The sequence below is a fragment of the Sycon ciliatum genome, chromosome 13 (genome assembly GCF_964019385.1).
Source record: "Sycon ciliatum chromosome 13, ocSycCili1.1, whole genome shotgun sequence".
Taxonomy (NCBI): Eukaryota; Metazoa; Porifera; class Calcarea; order Leucosolenida; family Sycettidae; genus Sycon; species Sycon ciliatum.
The window spans coordinates 26340405-26354083 of NC_088655.1; the positions used below are offsets into that span (position 1 = coordinate 26340405).

The 13679-nt window shown below is 47.5% G+C and overlaps 1 protein-coding gene across 1 annotated transcript in view; it reads right to left on the bottom strand.

The window, feature by feature from the left end:
- Positions 1-13679, bottom strand: part of LOC135829412 (EF-hand calcium-binding domain-containing protein 6-like) — a 32046-nt gene that overhangs the window by 8998 nt on the left and 9369 nt on the right. The window contains exons 10-24 of the mRNA XM_065341820.1: positions 13215-13322; positions 12136-12265; positions 11542-11712; positions 10717-10791; positions 10272-10432; positions 9591-9758; positions 8718-8787; positions 8058-8159; positions 7488-7540; positions 5824-6012; positions 5363-5514; positions 4060-4255; positions 3241-3337; positions 757-875; positions 345-492 (exon numbers count right to left, since the gene is read on the bottom strand). Of these exons, the coding sequence (XP_065197892.1) occupies positions 345-492; positions 757-875; positions 3241-3337; positions 4060-4255; positions 5363-5514; positions 5824-6012; positions 7488-7540; positions 8058-8159; positions 8718-8787; positions 9591-9758; positions 10272-10432; positions 10717-10791; positions 11542-11712; positions 12136-12265; positions 13215-13322 (1939 nt within the window). The remainder of the gene's footprint in view (positions 1-344; positions 493-756; positions 876-3240; positions 3338-4059; positions 4256-5362; positions 5515-5823; positions 6013-7487; positions 7541-8057; positions 8160-8717; positions 8788-9590; positions 9759-10271; positions 10433-10716; positions 10792-11541; positions 11713-12135; positions 12266-13214; positions 13323-13679) is intronic.

The following is a 13679-nucleotide window of genomic DNA, read 5'->3' on the forward strand; positions in this document are numbered from 1 at the left end:
GATGGTAGTGGTGGGGACAAGAGGTACTTCTGAACTGTTACCCAACCCCTCAAGGGCGTCGGACACGGTACGGTCACTACGGTATTGACTATACCAATTTTGCCCCAGGTACCCCGTGAATCAATAAAATACACTGATCTGGGTTCTAATATTCCAAACTTTTCGGCTCAGCCACCACTCCCAGACGAGAAAATTGTACTTCAGATGGCTGACCGTACCACACTAAAAATACCTTCCGACACCCCTGCCCCTGTCCTACCCCGCTCTGCCCCACCCTGCCCACGCTATGATGTCAATGCTATGATGCGGAAACAATAACCCACAACTGAGCAACCAAACCTTACCCGCTGCTCATCGCGATGTCGTTGTTCTTCCAGCTCACTCTCCTCCGTTATCATCAGACTTGCTCCGGTATCTGTACTGGTCACCTCCATTCCAACAGAGCCAAAGAACTCATCTACCTGAAGACTGCCATCGTTATTGCTGTCAAACCTGTTGGGAGAAGGAACGGAAAACGAGAATTTGCTCCGAATGCAAGCACCCAGGAATTTATCACTGTATGGGTATGTATACAATACATACACATGCACACGCACACGCACACGCACACACACACACACACACACACACACACACACACACACACACACACACTCACACACACACTCACACACACACACAAGCTCAAACACACATCCCATCACTTCAAAGCATTGCACAACAACCAACAGCCAATAACCAGTTGATCGGCCTTACATTCTCCAGAGTTTCTCAAATTCAACGTTTGTCATGGGAATGTTGAAGCGATCTAGCAGCTTCTTCAGACCAGGCCTCTTCACCAGCCGAGAGCCATCCTGATCCACCGCCTTATACGCCTGCAATGTAACCATGACAACAGAAAGCAAGGCCAAATGAGCACAGACTCGCGGTTACCTAGCAAACGGTAGTCTGGGCAAGTGCAAGGGCATTCTACTCTTCACTCACCAGGCCAGCCGGAGTCAGTCCAGTTGGTCAGGGCATCACCGGACCAACTTGTTGGCAACGAACGCAATCATATTACGGAGGATTAGCAAGACGAAATTCGCGTTCGTGTTCGCGAACATTTTTCGGTTCACGAACTGGATTGTGAACTTTCGCAATTTTCGTTCGGAAAAGTAGTCGAAACGCGAATCGCGGATTCGTGTCAGGGCAGTCATAAATTTACCACGCTGTACTGTCTGTACACAATGAACAGTCCTGGAGATGTCCTAGATAAGACATCACGGAACCCAGCATGCCCCAGCATACATACTATGCTGTTCCCATAGTAATCGTGACACGTGACTCAAAACTTTGTGTCACGGCCGAGAAAGATGAACATGTCGCACTCAAAACAAGCGCAACGAAGGCCTTTCGTCTCAAAAGCAATTAGTTGTCGTTCTCCTGGCGGCTTGCCTCAAGCGAGTCGAGATTCGTATCTTGCCTCTTGCCTTCACGAATTTTATTTTCCTTGTTGTGGAGTACGCCTGGACAAAGGAACTGGCAAGCGAATCGTTTTGGTCGCATTGAAAATTGCAAGTGCACAAGAGGATTGGCGAAGCAATTTGTGTCCGCACTTTCAGCAGAGCAGTAGCTGCTGCTGCGATAAAGTTTTTACTTTCGCCATTGGTTTCAGGCAGCAGAAGGATCTGGCTGAAAGCGATGGCGATACGTCCATGACCACCACGTCCTGGGTTGATATCCAAGAAAGACCGTCCAAGGTCCAGTTTTAGCCAAGAGCTGTCGTATCCAAGAAATCAAAAACGCCAACAGCAAGCTTTGGCCAAATAATATCTTCCAGGTAGTGATTTACGCGCCTAGCGCCTGCTGCCTCGTCTTCCTCCTCTGCATGGCCAGGTTTGGGGCGAAATGAACGCACGGGGCGTGAAGAAACATTCCAAAGGCAAAACATTCAAATAATTAGAACCAATCGTTTCCGAAGAAGCGCTGCGTGGCTACGAGAAACCCCACATGAAATCCCCAAACGAAAACGGCCATTCGGACGGGTGTTCGATGGCGAATCGAATATACACTACCTCAATCCCCGCCGATGTCTGATATTCTCCGCCTATTCCTTCAAACTTGACCAATTCGGAAAGAAATCCATCGCCATTACGATCGTGCATCCTCCACATACATTCAGAAATGCTCACGCAGCACTTCTTTTCATCGCGTGTGCGCGACCGACGCTTCCATGACAACTCTGGGACGGGTAACCAATCAGACTCATTCAGAGTGCGATGTCCTAGATAGGACATCTCCCCGACTGATGAATGTCGTGTCAAAGTCATGCATGTGCGAATTCTGTTTGCTAATCCTTCTCATAACGCGAATTCCGTCACTGAGTTCGACTTTCCTTGGAGTGCGAACACGAACGCGAATTTCGTCTCGCTAATCATCCGTATTGACTGCTCAGGAGGTTAGGTGTACCTGCTATCGTACACAAACTGTAGGAAACATTATGGTGCGCATTAAAAGAACTCAGATGGTGAGCCGAGGGAAAAATTGTAACATGGAAAAATGTGGGCACAAGTTATGCGACTGTCTGACTGTTCAAAATCTGGTTTAGTTTGTGGACTCGATCTCATAACTTGTGCCCACATGTTTCCATGTTACAATTATGGTATGATCGGACCAATCTAAAACTGCTTGCGGCCGTACTGATCCCCGAGTGGCTAGTAGGTAGTCACCACTAGTGTCTAACCAAAGACCATCGTCATCCTCACCCACGGGCAACACGCACCCGCCCAAGCACGGTTGGCGTGCCCGTGGTCCACTTGCTCGACCTGAACACATACTGTATTTTCCGGAGTATAAGCCGCACTGGAGTATGAGCCGCGCCCAGATTTTTTGTTACGAAGTACAGACATCTACCCGATTGATCACAGTTGATTTGACCATTGTACTACTATGCCGGCAACTGAAATCCGACCCCTGAGCGGTGCGCTCACGTCGCAAACACCCAACACAGGATTGTAACACTACGAAATACAGACTGCTAGAATGTAAACGCAGCGCTCAGGGGTCGGATTTCAGTTGCCAGTGCTGTACTACAATGGTCAAATCAACAGTGATTAAATAGGGTAGATATCTGTGTTGCGTGATGAAAAAATCTAACAAAACTTTGTTTTGGGTGATTTACGGGTGTTTACATTGCGGCTTAAACTCCGAAACTGAATACCGTACACCAACGCTAGCAAGCACACAACCTAGCGTCCCGACCTCGTGCACGGTCTTGAAGGCGTCGGCTATCTTGTAGGGCAGTTCCTTGCACGCCTGCTCAGCTGTCATCTTGCTCGGCTCCAAGGCTGTGTTGTACCTAGGGGTTGGGGGTCGGGGGGGGGGGGGGGGGGGTCAGAGAAGGAACGACATGTGAAAAACAGCAGAATTCAGTGGCAATTTGGCAAACCAAAGTGGACAACTGAGCCAAAGAAAAAGCAGAGCGGTTTTCGGCTTAGAGGTTTGAACTTCTCACCTTCCCTCAAATTCTTTAGAACCAATTTTCAAATTTTCAAACACATGAGACAAGCACTTTCGGTGGGTCATGATGAATACGTCGGCGGAAGCTTGCAAGTACCCGGTGAACCTTCAGAAAAAGTGATAATTTGTGCCCAGGTATCTCTAAGCCAAGATTAAAAATGGAATGCAAATGCCACAGGTCCATAACATCTCCGGCATACGGGGCACAACATAACGCTATGTATCCATGGAAACGCAAACACGTACAAGAAATCTCTATCTATCACATCCGACTATGACTAGCATGCGGGTTACGAGTACTGTATTTCCCCGATTCTCGCACCAAATACTTTCAGGTTCAACGAACCATACTATTTCAATATATTTACGTAAGTAGGATGTCACACTCGATTGTAAGTCGCACCCCTTTCTTTCCCCCAGAAGTGCGTTTTAAGTGTAAAAAGGTGCGGCTTTTATCCGTGGAAATATGGTACGAGCCTGCAACTGTTGTCATAGCAGCGTAGCCATGGCAAATTTCAAGAGCCAGTCACACTCTGGTCTGCATGTACATTGCCTCCTCACCTGTGTGTTGAGATGAGAAACCTGTGCGCGTCGCTTCCCTCTCGAGCGCCGAAGAACTGCAGAAAGTCCTCGTAGCGGAGCATGGCATCGTCGGCTTTCATGCCGATATGCGTGAGCAGCTTCTCCAGTTCAGCCTTGTCCAGCTTGAAGTGGAAGTTAACCAGGACCTTCTGAAACTCCTTGCGATTGATGAAGCCTAAGCGGAAGGAGAAGAAAAGAAATGCACAAACATGCTCGCACATGCATACATATTTACACGCATGCACACACGCACACAAGGATCCCCGCCTCCGGTTTTGACATCATACTGAATTCTAATTTGTCATGGTAAAAGAAGGAGGACAAAATGTTACGAGTTATGACTAACTGTCCACCAACGTAACCAGATCATTATATAGTCAGCGAGTGCGACAAAATGGGACAAAACTGACAAGGAATACTTAGACATTCGACGACCTGACACCTAGCTCCAACACTTCTCCGAGGCGGAATAATTTTAATATTTATTTTGAATGTTACTGGTACGTGCTGCTTTTGTGCTGCACTCTTCAGAGGAATTACAAGTGTAACGACAAATCGACAAGACATCGGAATTTGAATGCGAATGGCTACAATCATATCCATTTCATAACCTTTTCAGAAAGTACACGACAAACACATAATTCGACTGCAGCACATTTGCATCTTATATTGATTTCGACTAGGCTACTGGTTTCGAAGAGGCCCTAGTAGCTTAAAAAAACAGAATTTTACTGATGGTGTGTCCTCAGGAGTAAGCTTCCTTCAGCCTTTTCAACTCAATTTTCAAACATTGCTGCCAGTAGAATCGTGCAGTAAATCATTACTACACTGTTTTAAAGAACTCAGATGGTGAGCCGAGGAAAAAATTGTAACATGGAAAAATGTGGGCACAAGTTACGCGATCGAGTCCACCAACTAAACCAGATGTTGAACAGTCAGACGTGCACAATCTAGCAAGAAAACTGACAAGGAGTACTCAGACACAACACTGTATCACACACGATACTGTAAAACACGTTATTTTCGGTGTAATTTTAATTTCGGTAATTTCGGTAGAGAATTCAGGCACCTAAATTTGGATAACACCTAAATGGCACTAGAGTATTCACTGTATATGAAGGGAATGCTGGTCACTTAATTCTAACTTACACCTGAAACCTGGCAGGTCCCTGATACCGAAATTTAAATACACCTAAAATTGCGTGATACACAGTAAATGGATGTTGTTTTCGTCGCCATTAAGGTAACGACCGTGTCACACTCTAAGCACACGTGTCCCTACCGTCCAGGTTGCTGTCAAACTTGCGGAAGGCGCTGTGCATGTCGGCGAACTTCAGCTGGATCATCTCGCGCAGCCGCTCAGCTATCTCCTCTGCACGGAGTGTAACCTTGGGGCCCTGTGCCTGGCTGGTCGACGTTGCTGCTGCCGCTGGCCTTGATGGGAAAGTGAAAAAGTGGACATACACACACACATAATTATGCACCCAAAACAAACACACAATATAACATGCTCATGCAAACGGTTGTAGATCGATTTACAAGACATTTGGATGTTCACGATATTCGCAGCAAAGTAATTTTACTCTTCATATTGGAATCTGTCCTCGTGATCTTGGAGCAGAAGCGGCATAAGCCAAATCAACACTGGTTTTGAGCAGAAGAGCAACAAATACATCTTAAACACACATAATGAAGGAAAGAAAATTGCTAGTACGTCAACATCTGCAGCATTCGACTACTCACTTTCTTGGCTCGCGTCGGAAGAGCGGTGGTGTTTCGTTTGCCTTCTTGTTGGACGTGCCCGCGGGTGGTCTGGCAGACGCACGTACAGGTGGCCTTCCTTGCTGCAACGATTGCTCAGCGGCCACGAATGGATTGGCGTCGAACAGCGCCGGAATCTGCTCATAGGCAAACTGCTCTCCAGCACCAGACCTGGACAGCGGGGTTCACAAAAGAATGGAAAGATCATACTTGTAGATTGTGAATATTGGATATACAGTCAGACCTCGCTTATCCGGTCCTCTTTTATCCGGATCCATCGCCATCCGGAAGAAAATCGTTGGTTACCGATTTTCAGCATACGTACAGTATGTGCGTTCGATTATCTGGTTCCCTTGCCTATCCGGATATTTTGTGGAAAACGGATGTGTGCGGTTAAGCTAGGTCCGACTGTACACGGAGCATGACCTTCGTGGCGGAAAGCAGGGTTCTCTCTCACACCTCACATTTCCAACAGCAAAACCACAGTGCAGGGTCGGCTGCGGACAGCCACATTGCACCAAGAAAAACAAGAGAAAAAACAAGCTTCGCAAATATTCGAAGTTCGAGAGAACATCGCTTCTCGTTTCTTTCGAATTCTCTGCCAACGAGAAGCGTACACTTGCAGTGTGTATTTTCTGAGTTACGGGCAGTGCTCGGTCCCAACCTGTATGGACTGGGGGGGGGGGGGGGGGGGGGGTACTGCAGATACCAGGTGACTTTCACTGTATCCACAATTCCCACCTCACAGGATAATAGCAGGCGGTTGCAAGGTAGGGTGGTGGTGTAAGGTGAAACGGTGTAAGGTGGGATGGCTTAGGTTGCGTTTGGTTGGGCATTTTCAGAATGTAAATGACAACCATTCTGGAATGGGAATGGGTAAGAATCACCTGACCAAACAAACGTGCCAGAATCAACTAGGAATCACTTGACATGCCAATTCCATGATGTCGTTGTGGAACGGCGGCTCTCTTCTCTTTTACCCGACTCTAGTTTCCTTGAGAGAGTCAAGGTACTTCTGAGTGCATGATTCGAGGCACTTGAACCAGATGCTACATTGTTTGGCTCGTGGCAACCATTATCATTTTTGATTCCGAAATGACAATGCTCATTCCAGCATGTGAGGTGGAATGATCATTCTTCAAAAAGAATCATTCTCAGCGATTCCCATTCTGGAATGGGACCAACCTAACGCACTTTTTTGATCAACCAAACGGGCGAGAATGATTCCGAGTGATTTCGAGTGATTCCCATATCGAAATGTGACCAACCAAATGTAACCTTAGGCTGATGGCTCAGGCACAGGAGACACACGGCCGCCGGAACCGGTCCGCTTGGTCAGGTTATCACCGGACCAACAGTTTAGCCACCAACACTTGTTTGCTGCTATGGAGGACATGTGTACCCGTCATATCATACGCCACTAGCGCTATCTTTTACAGTGCTAATTGGTCAATGCTATGAGCGCCAAATATGTAGTTGGAACCACTAGCGCTAGCTTTTATAGTGCTAATTCCAATTTCACAATCACAGACAAGATCACGCTATGAGCTGCTGCAGACATGACGTTATAACGCACACTGCAGAGAACATATGTATGCCATTCACAGACAAGATCTTGCCATAAGGTGCTGCAACCATGAACTTACAGTGCACACGCCATGATCTCATCGTCTTCAACGATCTTCAAATGCTGCAGCATCTATAGCAGAAAGAAGTACATGAGAAACGCATTAGATCCTGTGTTTAGTGCTTTCAGAGAGCGTGTGTGTGTGTGGGGGGGGGGGGGGGGTAGGGTAGGGTAGGGTGTGTGTGTGTGGGAAAGGGGGGAAGGGGGGGCTTGTGAGCAGTGTGTTCAACGCCTGTGTGTGGGCCTGATTGGAGCGGGGGGGGGGGGGGGGGCACTTCTACAGCTGAAGGAGATATATCTTCGTGCTGTTCGATGAAATCTGATCATTTGAGTCAATGCAGACGTTCTGCAGCCCAGCACCTACAAGCACTGGGCTCTGCTCTTGTGTAAGGTGCAAACGTGACTCACTTGATCGAACCACAGCAATTCAGGTGCCCAACGATAGAATTATTTCTCTCCCTACTTTCCTTCCTCTCCTCCTCCATTTCATACATATCCACAGAAACACGCACACGCTCGCACACGCGTCCGGACTCACACACACATGCTCGCGCACGCGTGTACACACACACACGCACACAGGTCATACCTCTGCCAGTTGATGGGCAGACAGCTGCCCATCATGGTCTCCGTCGAATGCTTCAAACGCAGCCTTCAGATGACCACTATCTACACGCTGGCTTAGAGTACGCTGGGGGAGAAACACAACAAGGACAAGGGAGACAAAGGGTTGGGAGATTGAAAAGGGAAATGGTCTGAAGAACACAACCATCATCACCAGATGTTTTACCAATGACAAGGCATAAGGTAAGGTCTATGTTAATGTTAATGTGCACTTTCATAAAAAAATATTTAAAAAAATTAAAATAAGTAGCCCACAGTCAGTTCTGATAGCAGGGGCAAGATGTGTTAAACACCTGTTTCACAGAGCTCGGCATATATTGTAGTGAGAGTGGTGCTCGTGTTCTCCCCCGTCGCCGTGCCTCTCGCCATAGAACAGCCCGAGTCGCAAGCAACAGACTCTCTTATGATTGTCACCGAGATCGCGACCACTGATTCGTGAGCCAAATTAACCTGAGGATATCACCGTTCCTGGGATCTTTACTCGGTCATCGAGTCAACAAGAGTACACAATACTAAGGAATAACAGTGCTTTGCGGCACCAATGATACTGAATCCTAACAATCCGAATGTGACCGGTGTGTTGCCATAGCAATGCCAGCCAGGCACAGCCGGTCACATGACCTACCTTTGCTCTCTGCCATTGCTGATAGTTGACCATGGCCTGTTCACCGCTCTTCTCTGATATCGCCAGCATTCTGATAGTACACACGCACGCACGCACGCACACACACACACACACACACACACACACACACACACACACACACAAGCACACAAGCACACAAGCACACAAATACACCATTTGACCATTTGACGCCCATCGCCGGAGGCGATGATAGCAATGCTACAGCAGAAGTTATAGCAACTTGTGCTGGGATTGCACCATTCAACAGCTTGCAAGGCTGAAGAATTGACCGCCACTATTCAGCCAGGTCTACATCACACAGCTATGAAGTGGCTTTTTCTGGCCAGTGAATCCCTAATTTTTGGTCACAAATACACACGCACACACACACACACACACACACACACACACACACACACACACACACACACACACACACACACGTACTCACAAAGGTCTCTATCAACTTCTCGCCGCTACGGACAGATTTGGCTGTGCCCTACCCACTGGCGTGCCATCGCCTTTTATGATGACAAAGTGTTCAGGGAGGGTCCCGGCTAAGTAAGTAACCATATCCGATGGCTGCCTACATCACTCAAAACCCCTTCCGATATCCCTGCTTCTTCATCCCTGCTTCTTCCCCCGCCCGCGTACAGTGAGATCTGTCTAAGCCGACCAGTCAAAGGACCTTCGTAATTACACTTTAGTCCCCGTATATATTACAGGTGGTCTTCTTATCCAGGGTCGTTTTACTGGAAATAGCATCCATTGATCCTGGTTGTAGTGGTCTTCCTGGACAGGTTGACCAGTTAGACTGTATGGGAGCCCTTTTTAAAACGTGGTCTTCCAGTACTTCACTCGCCCTTTGCTTACTTCTTTCTCTGATCCTCACTATGCTTGGCTGCTTGCTGTGTGCTGGCACCGGCAATCTGTTGGCTAACTCCTTGCACATCACCGGGATTCAATTCCAGCCCCATGGCGGACAGGAACTCCGAAAACTGTATCATGCCATCCCGGTTGATGTCGCACAGTTGCCAAAGTCTGCAGTCCGGGAGAGGGAGAGGGAGGGAGGGAGGGAGGGAGGGAGAGAGAGAGAGAGAGAGAGAGAGAGAGAGAGAGAGAGAGAGAGAGAGAGAGAGAGAGGGAGAGAGAGAGAGAGAGAGAGAGAAAGCGAGAGAGAGAGAGTGTGTGTGAGATTGTGTAGTTACGTCATAACACTCACGTGGCATCACAATATGTGTGCATCAATACCACTACAACTACTTGACATATTCACCCTGAGGTATACTGAAGTCGTCTAAGTCACTTGAGATCATATTCATGGCAACATGACATCATTGATATTGTTGCTTGGCGCACACAATGCACAGAAGCATGAGACTTTCTTCTAGCATGAGACATTCGTCTTGTGCTGTCGTGTGACATCATAGTCATGGACACATGGCATCAAAGTGACAGACAATTAAAATCATAGCCACCAACACATGTCATCATAGTCAAATGTATACGACATCAGCATTACAGCGGCCTGTGCTCATCAAGTAAAGGCAGTACCTTTGAAAGTTCGCATCGGAGCTGTTCAGGTAGTTCTCCTGTAGGAACTCTCGGAGTTCTTGCGGTGAGATCGTACCATCCTTGTTGGTGTCGATCTCCAGGAACAACTCCGAGAGGGGCTTCCCCTTGGCTCGCATCTTGTCTTGAAGATTGTTCTTGAACTGGATTGACAGTGGACAGTGTCATCGGAGAAAAATTTCAGAGGCAGTTAGCAACATCTCAAGATAGAGATATATACGCCGCATAGAGTCCCCAGTAGGTGTCGCCTAACGTTATTCAGCTCACAAATAGTCCTTTGCAAGTGTGGTTTCTAGAAACGCCGGGAAATGTCTCCCCACTGTTTCCCGTGTGCTCTCAGTACAACAAAACGGATACAGCCAGACGGACAGACACACAGACAGACGGAGAGACACACAGACACACATACACACACACGCATACACACCTGTCTGAAGGTCATATCCTCGGCAGGTCTGGCGCGGTTGTAGTTGTTGACGTCGTTCAGCCATTTCTTCTTACCCTGCAGCAACAGACAACCAGATCGAACAAAACCCAAACAGCATTAATATCCGTCAAACACACTACAATGACTGTATCATGAACAGAATAGAAAACCTGCGTTCACACTATTCTGACAATGCAGGGGCAGCTGAACCGGTGCGGTTGGTCAGGCCATGACCCGACCAACCTTTTGGCCAGCAGCGTGTGTTCACTGCCGAGGAGGTCAGGTGTACACCCTCCCCATATCATACACAAAGTACGAACTCTGTGGTATGACCGGACCAATCATCACAAACTGCTTCCACCGGTCCTGCAATGGGCGACTGGCCCGAAACGTAATTTGATAAGACTCGATAACTCGTGCAAAGCTCGCTGCGTTTCTCGCAGTTACAGCACACTGACCTTGATCCGGGTTCCAAAAAACGTTGTTCACTATATGATCGGTTCATCAGGTCAGTCTGAGCTCCGCTGACGAGACCAAACAAGGTCGAAATATGATTTTTTTTAACTGCACATTTGAACCTGTTTTGAAAGACCACCTGTAGTATGAGACCGGCCCTTCCAAGACCCAGACCATGTTACACTGTGCATTTGAACCTGTTTTGAAAGATCACCTGTAGTATGAGACCGGCACTTTCCAAGATCCAGACCATGTAACACTGTGCATTTGAACCTGTTTTGAAAGACCACCTGACTTGCAAGACGTGTAGTATGCACATCATCGGGTGGTCAGAAAAGACAGGTCTTGCTGCATAATATACACACTGACCTCTCCCACAGTCGGCGCAAACTTTTCCAGGAACTCGTGATACCGCAACATTCCCTTGCCGCGCGGATCCAGGTACTCCATCAGACAACGGTATCCCGATTCTGGTAGGTGGACGTTGTATGAGCCGAGGATGCTGCGCAGCTCAAACGCTGACACTTGTCCTGTACGATCCTGCCAAGTGGTGTGAGCATACGCGAATAGTGAAACATGCACATACGTATGCACATGCGCACACACGCACATGCACATGCATATGCGCACACACATGTACACAAACACATACATACACACACGCGCACATATACACACACACGCACACACGCACATGCACACACAGTCACACAGACACGCACACATACACACACAGGAAAAAAAACACACATATCAATGCAAACAAAACATACACATACGCATACACGTAACGTTACGCATACACACACACACATAAACACGCGTATGAATAGCCCGTCACAATGACTATCAACGTATTGAGTGAGTAGCACAAGCACTGGTCTGTCAATCATATCTCAAAACAAAATCGAGCAACACTGCCTTTTAACAGAACTTGTTTGGACAGCAAATCGGCCTGCTCACCGCGTCGTTCTGGACAAATTTGGTGAGCAGCGCTGCAGAGCCGACTGGGATGTCGCGGCGTATGATAGCGAATATTGTGTTCAGATCCATTCCTTTGTCCGGACCCACAACGTGGCCATCCGATCCAGGTCTGTCGTGTCCACAAAATTAATTCATACACACACACACACACACGCACGCGCACACACGTGCACAGGATATAAGCAGATTCGAAAGGTGTGCCAAAAATACGCCCCAAAGGATGCACTGCTCAAATGATGCATGTCATGTCGCACAAGTGGTGCAACACATGCGGAGCAACACATGAGGAGCAACAGGGCTATGAAAATAATATACTGGATACTAAAAATTGTTACATGTCTACCCTTGATAGTAGACAACCGGGGGGGGGGGGGGGGTCAAATGTTTGCCTTAGAACGAGTTTTATCTACTACAGTCGTCCCTCTCTAATCCAGCACCTTTTGCAACGGCACTTTCTGCTGGATAAACAAGGGTGCTGGATTATCAAATCCGGCCCTCCAACCCGGCCCACCTGTTAACATACATGTTTGTGTCGTACGTCAAAACGTAGGGATTTTCTGTGTCAATCCAAATACTTTGTGGAATGCATGTCTCTAACATACACTTGGGAATATCGTATGCACTGGCATAGGATATTCCCAAGTGTATGTTGCATGTGTTGTGTATGTTACAATGGTCCCTGACGGTATGCGAAGTACAACTGCTGGATTAGAAAATCGAATTATGTACAGTTGGAGTGATTTGTTGCAGAAAATCGCTGCTGGAGGCGGAATTCAAGTGCCGGATTAAAGCGAAGAAAATGAACTGAAAAAATCCGTTTTGCCTGAAAGTATGCTGGTTTGCAAGGGTGCTGGATAAACAAGTGCCGGATTAGAGAGGGACGACTGTATCTGGACTTGAATGTATGATTGGTAAAAGCGTTTCCGGCGTCAGAGGATTTTTGATTGTTGTCTACTAATGAGATTTGTCTTGTAACCTATGTCATACTAACCAGGGTAGAACTGTACACGCACAACACAGACCTCCTTGGAGTCTTCCAGTTACCCAGTAGCACTCACACTTTCTCCGTGACCGCTTCCGCCAGGACTGCCCTGTCCTCGTTGGCCAGGAAACGTCGCATGAAGTCTTCGTATGGTATGGACCTGCTGGCTTTGGTCAATCCCACACTGCAAGAACACATTTGGAAGTATTGTAACACCAAATATCTACAGTTGAACTCAAATAAGACCTTGAGTCTTCATATGGAATGTACCTGCTGGCCTTGGTCAATCCCACGCTGCAAGAACACGTTTGGATGGAAATGTAACACCAAATAGCGACAGTGCAACACTGATAAGATCTTGGCGAGTGGAGGAAAGTACATGTACGCAACCGTCCTATAAACGCATTACACGTTCATTCTGCTTTGCCTTGTACAATCGTCATCATTGTGCACAAGCTTATAGCCCAGTCTCTGCATGCTGTGCAGCCAACTAGCGGGGATTTCCCCGTCACGACTAAACATTTCAAAATTATTGAACTGC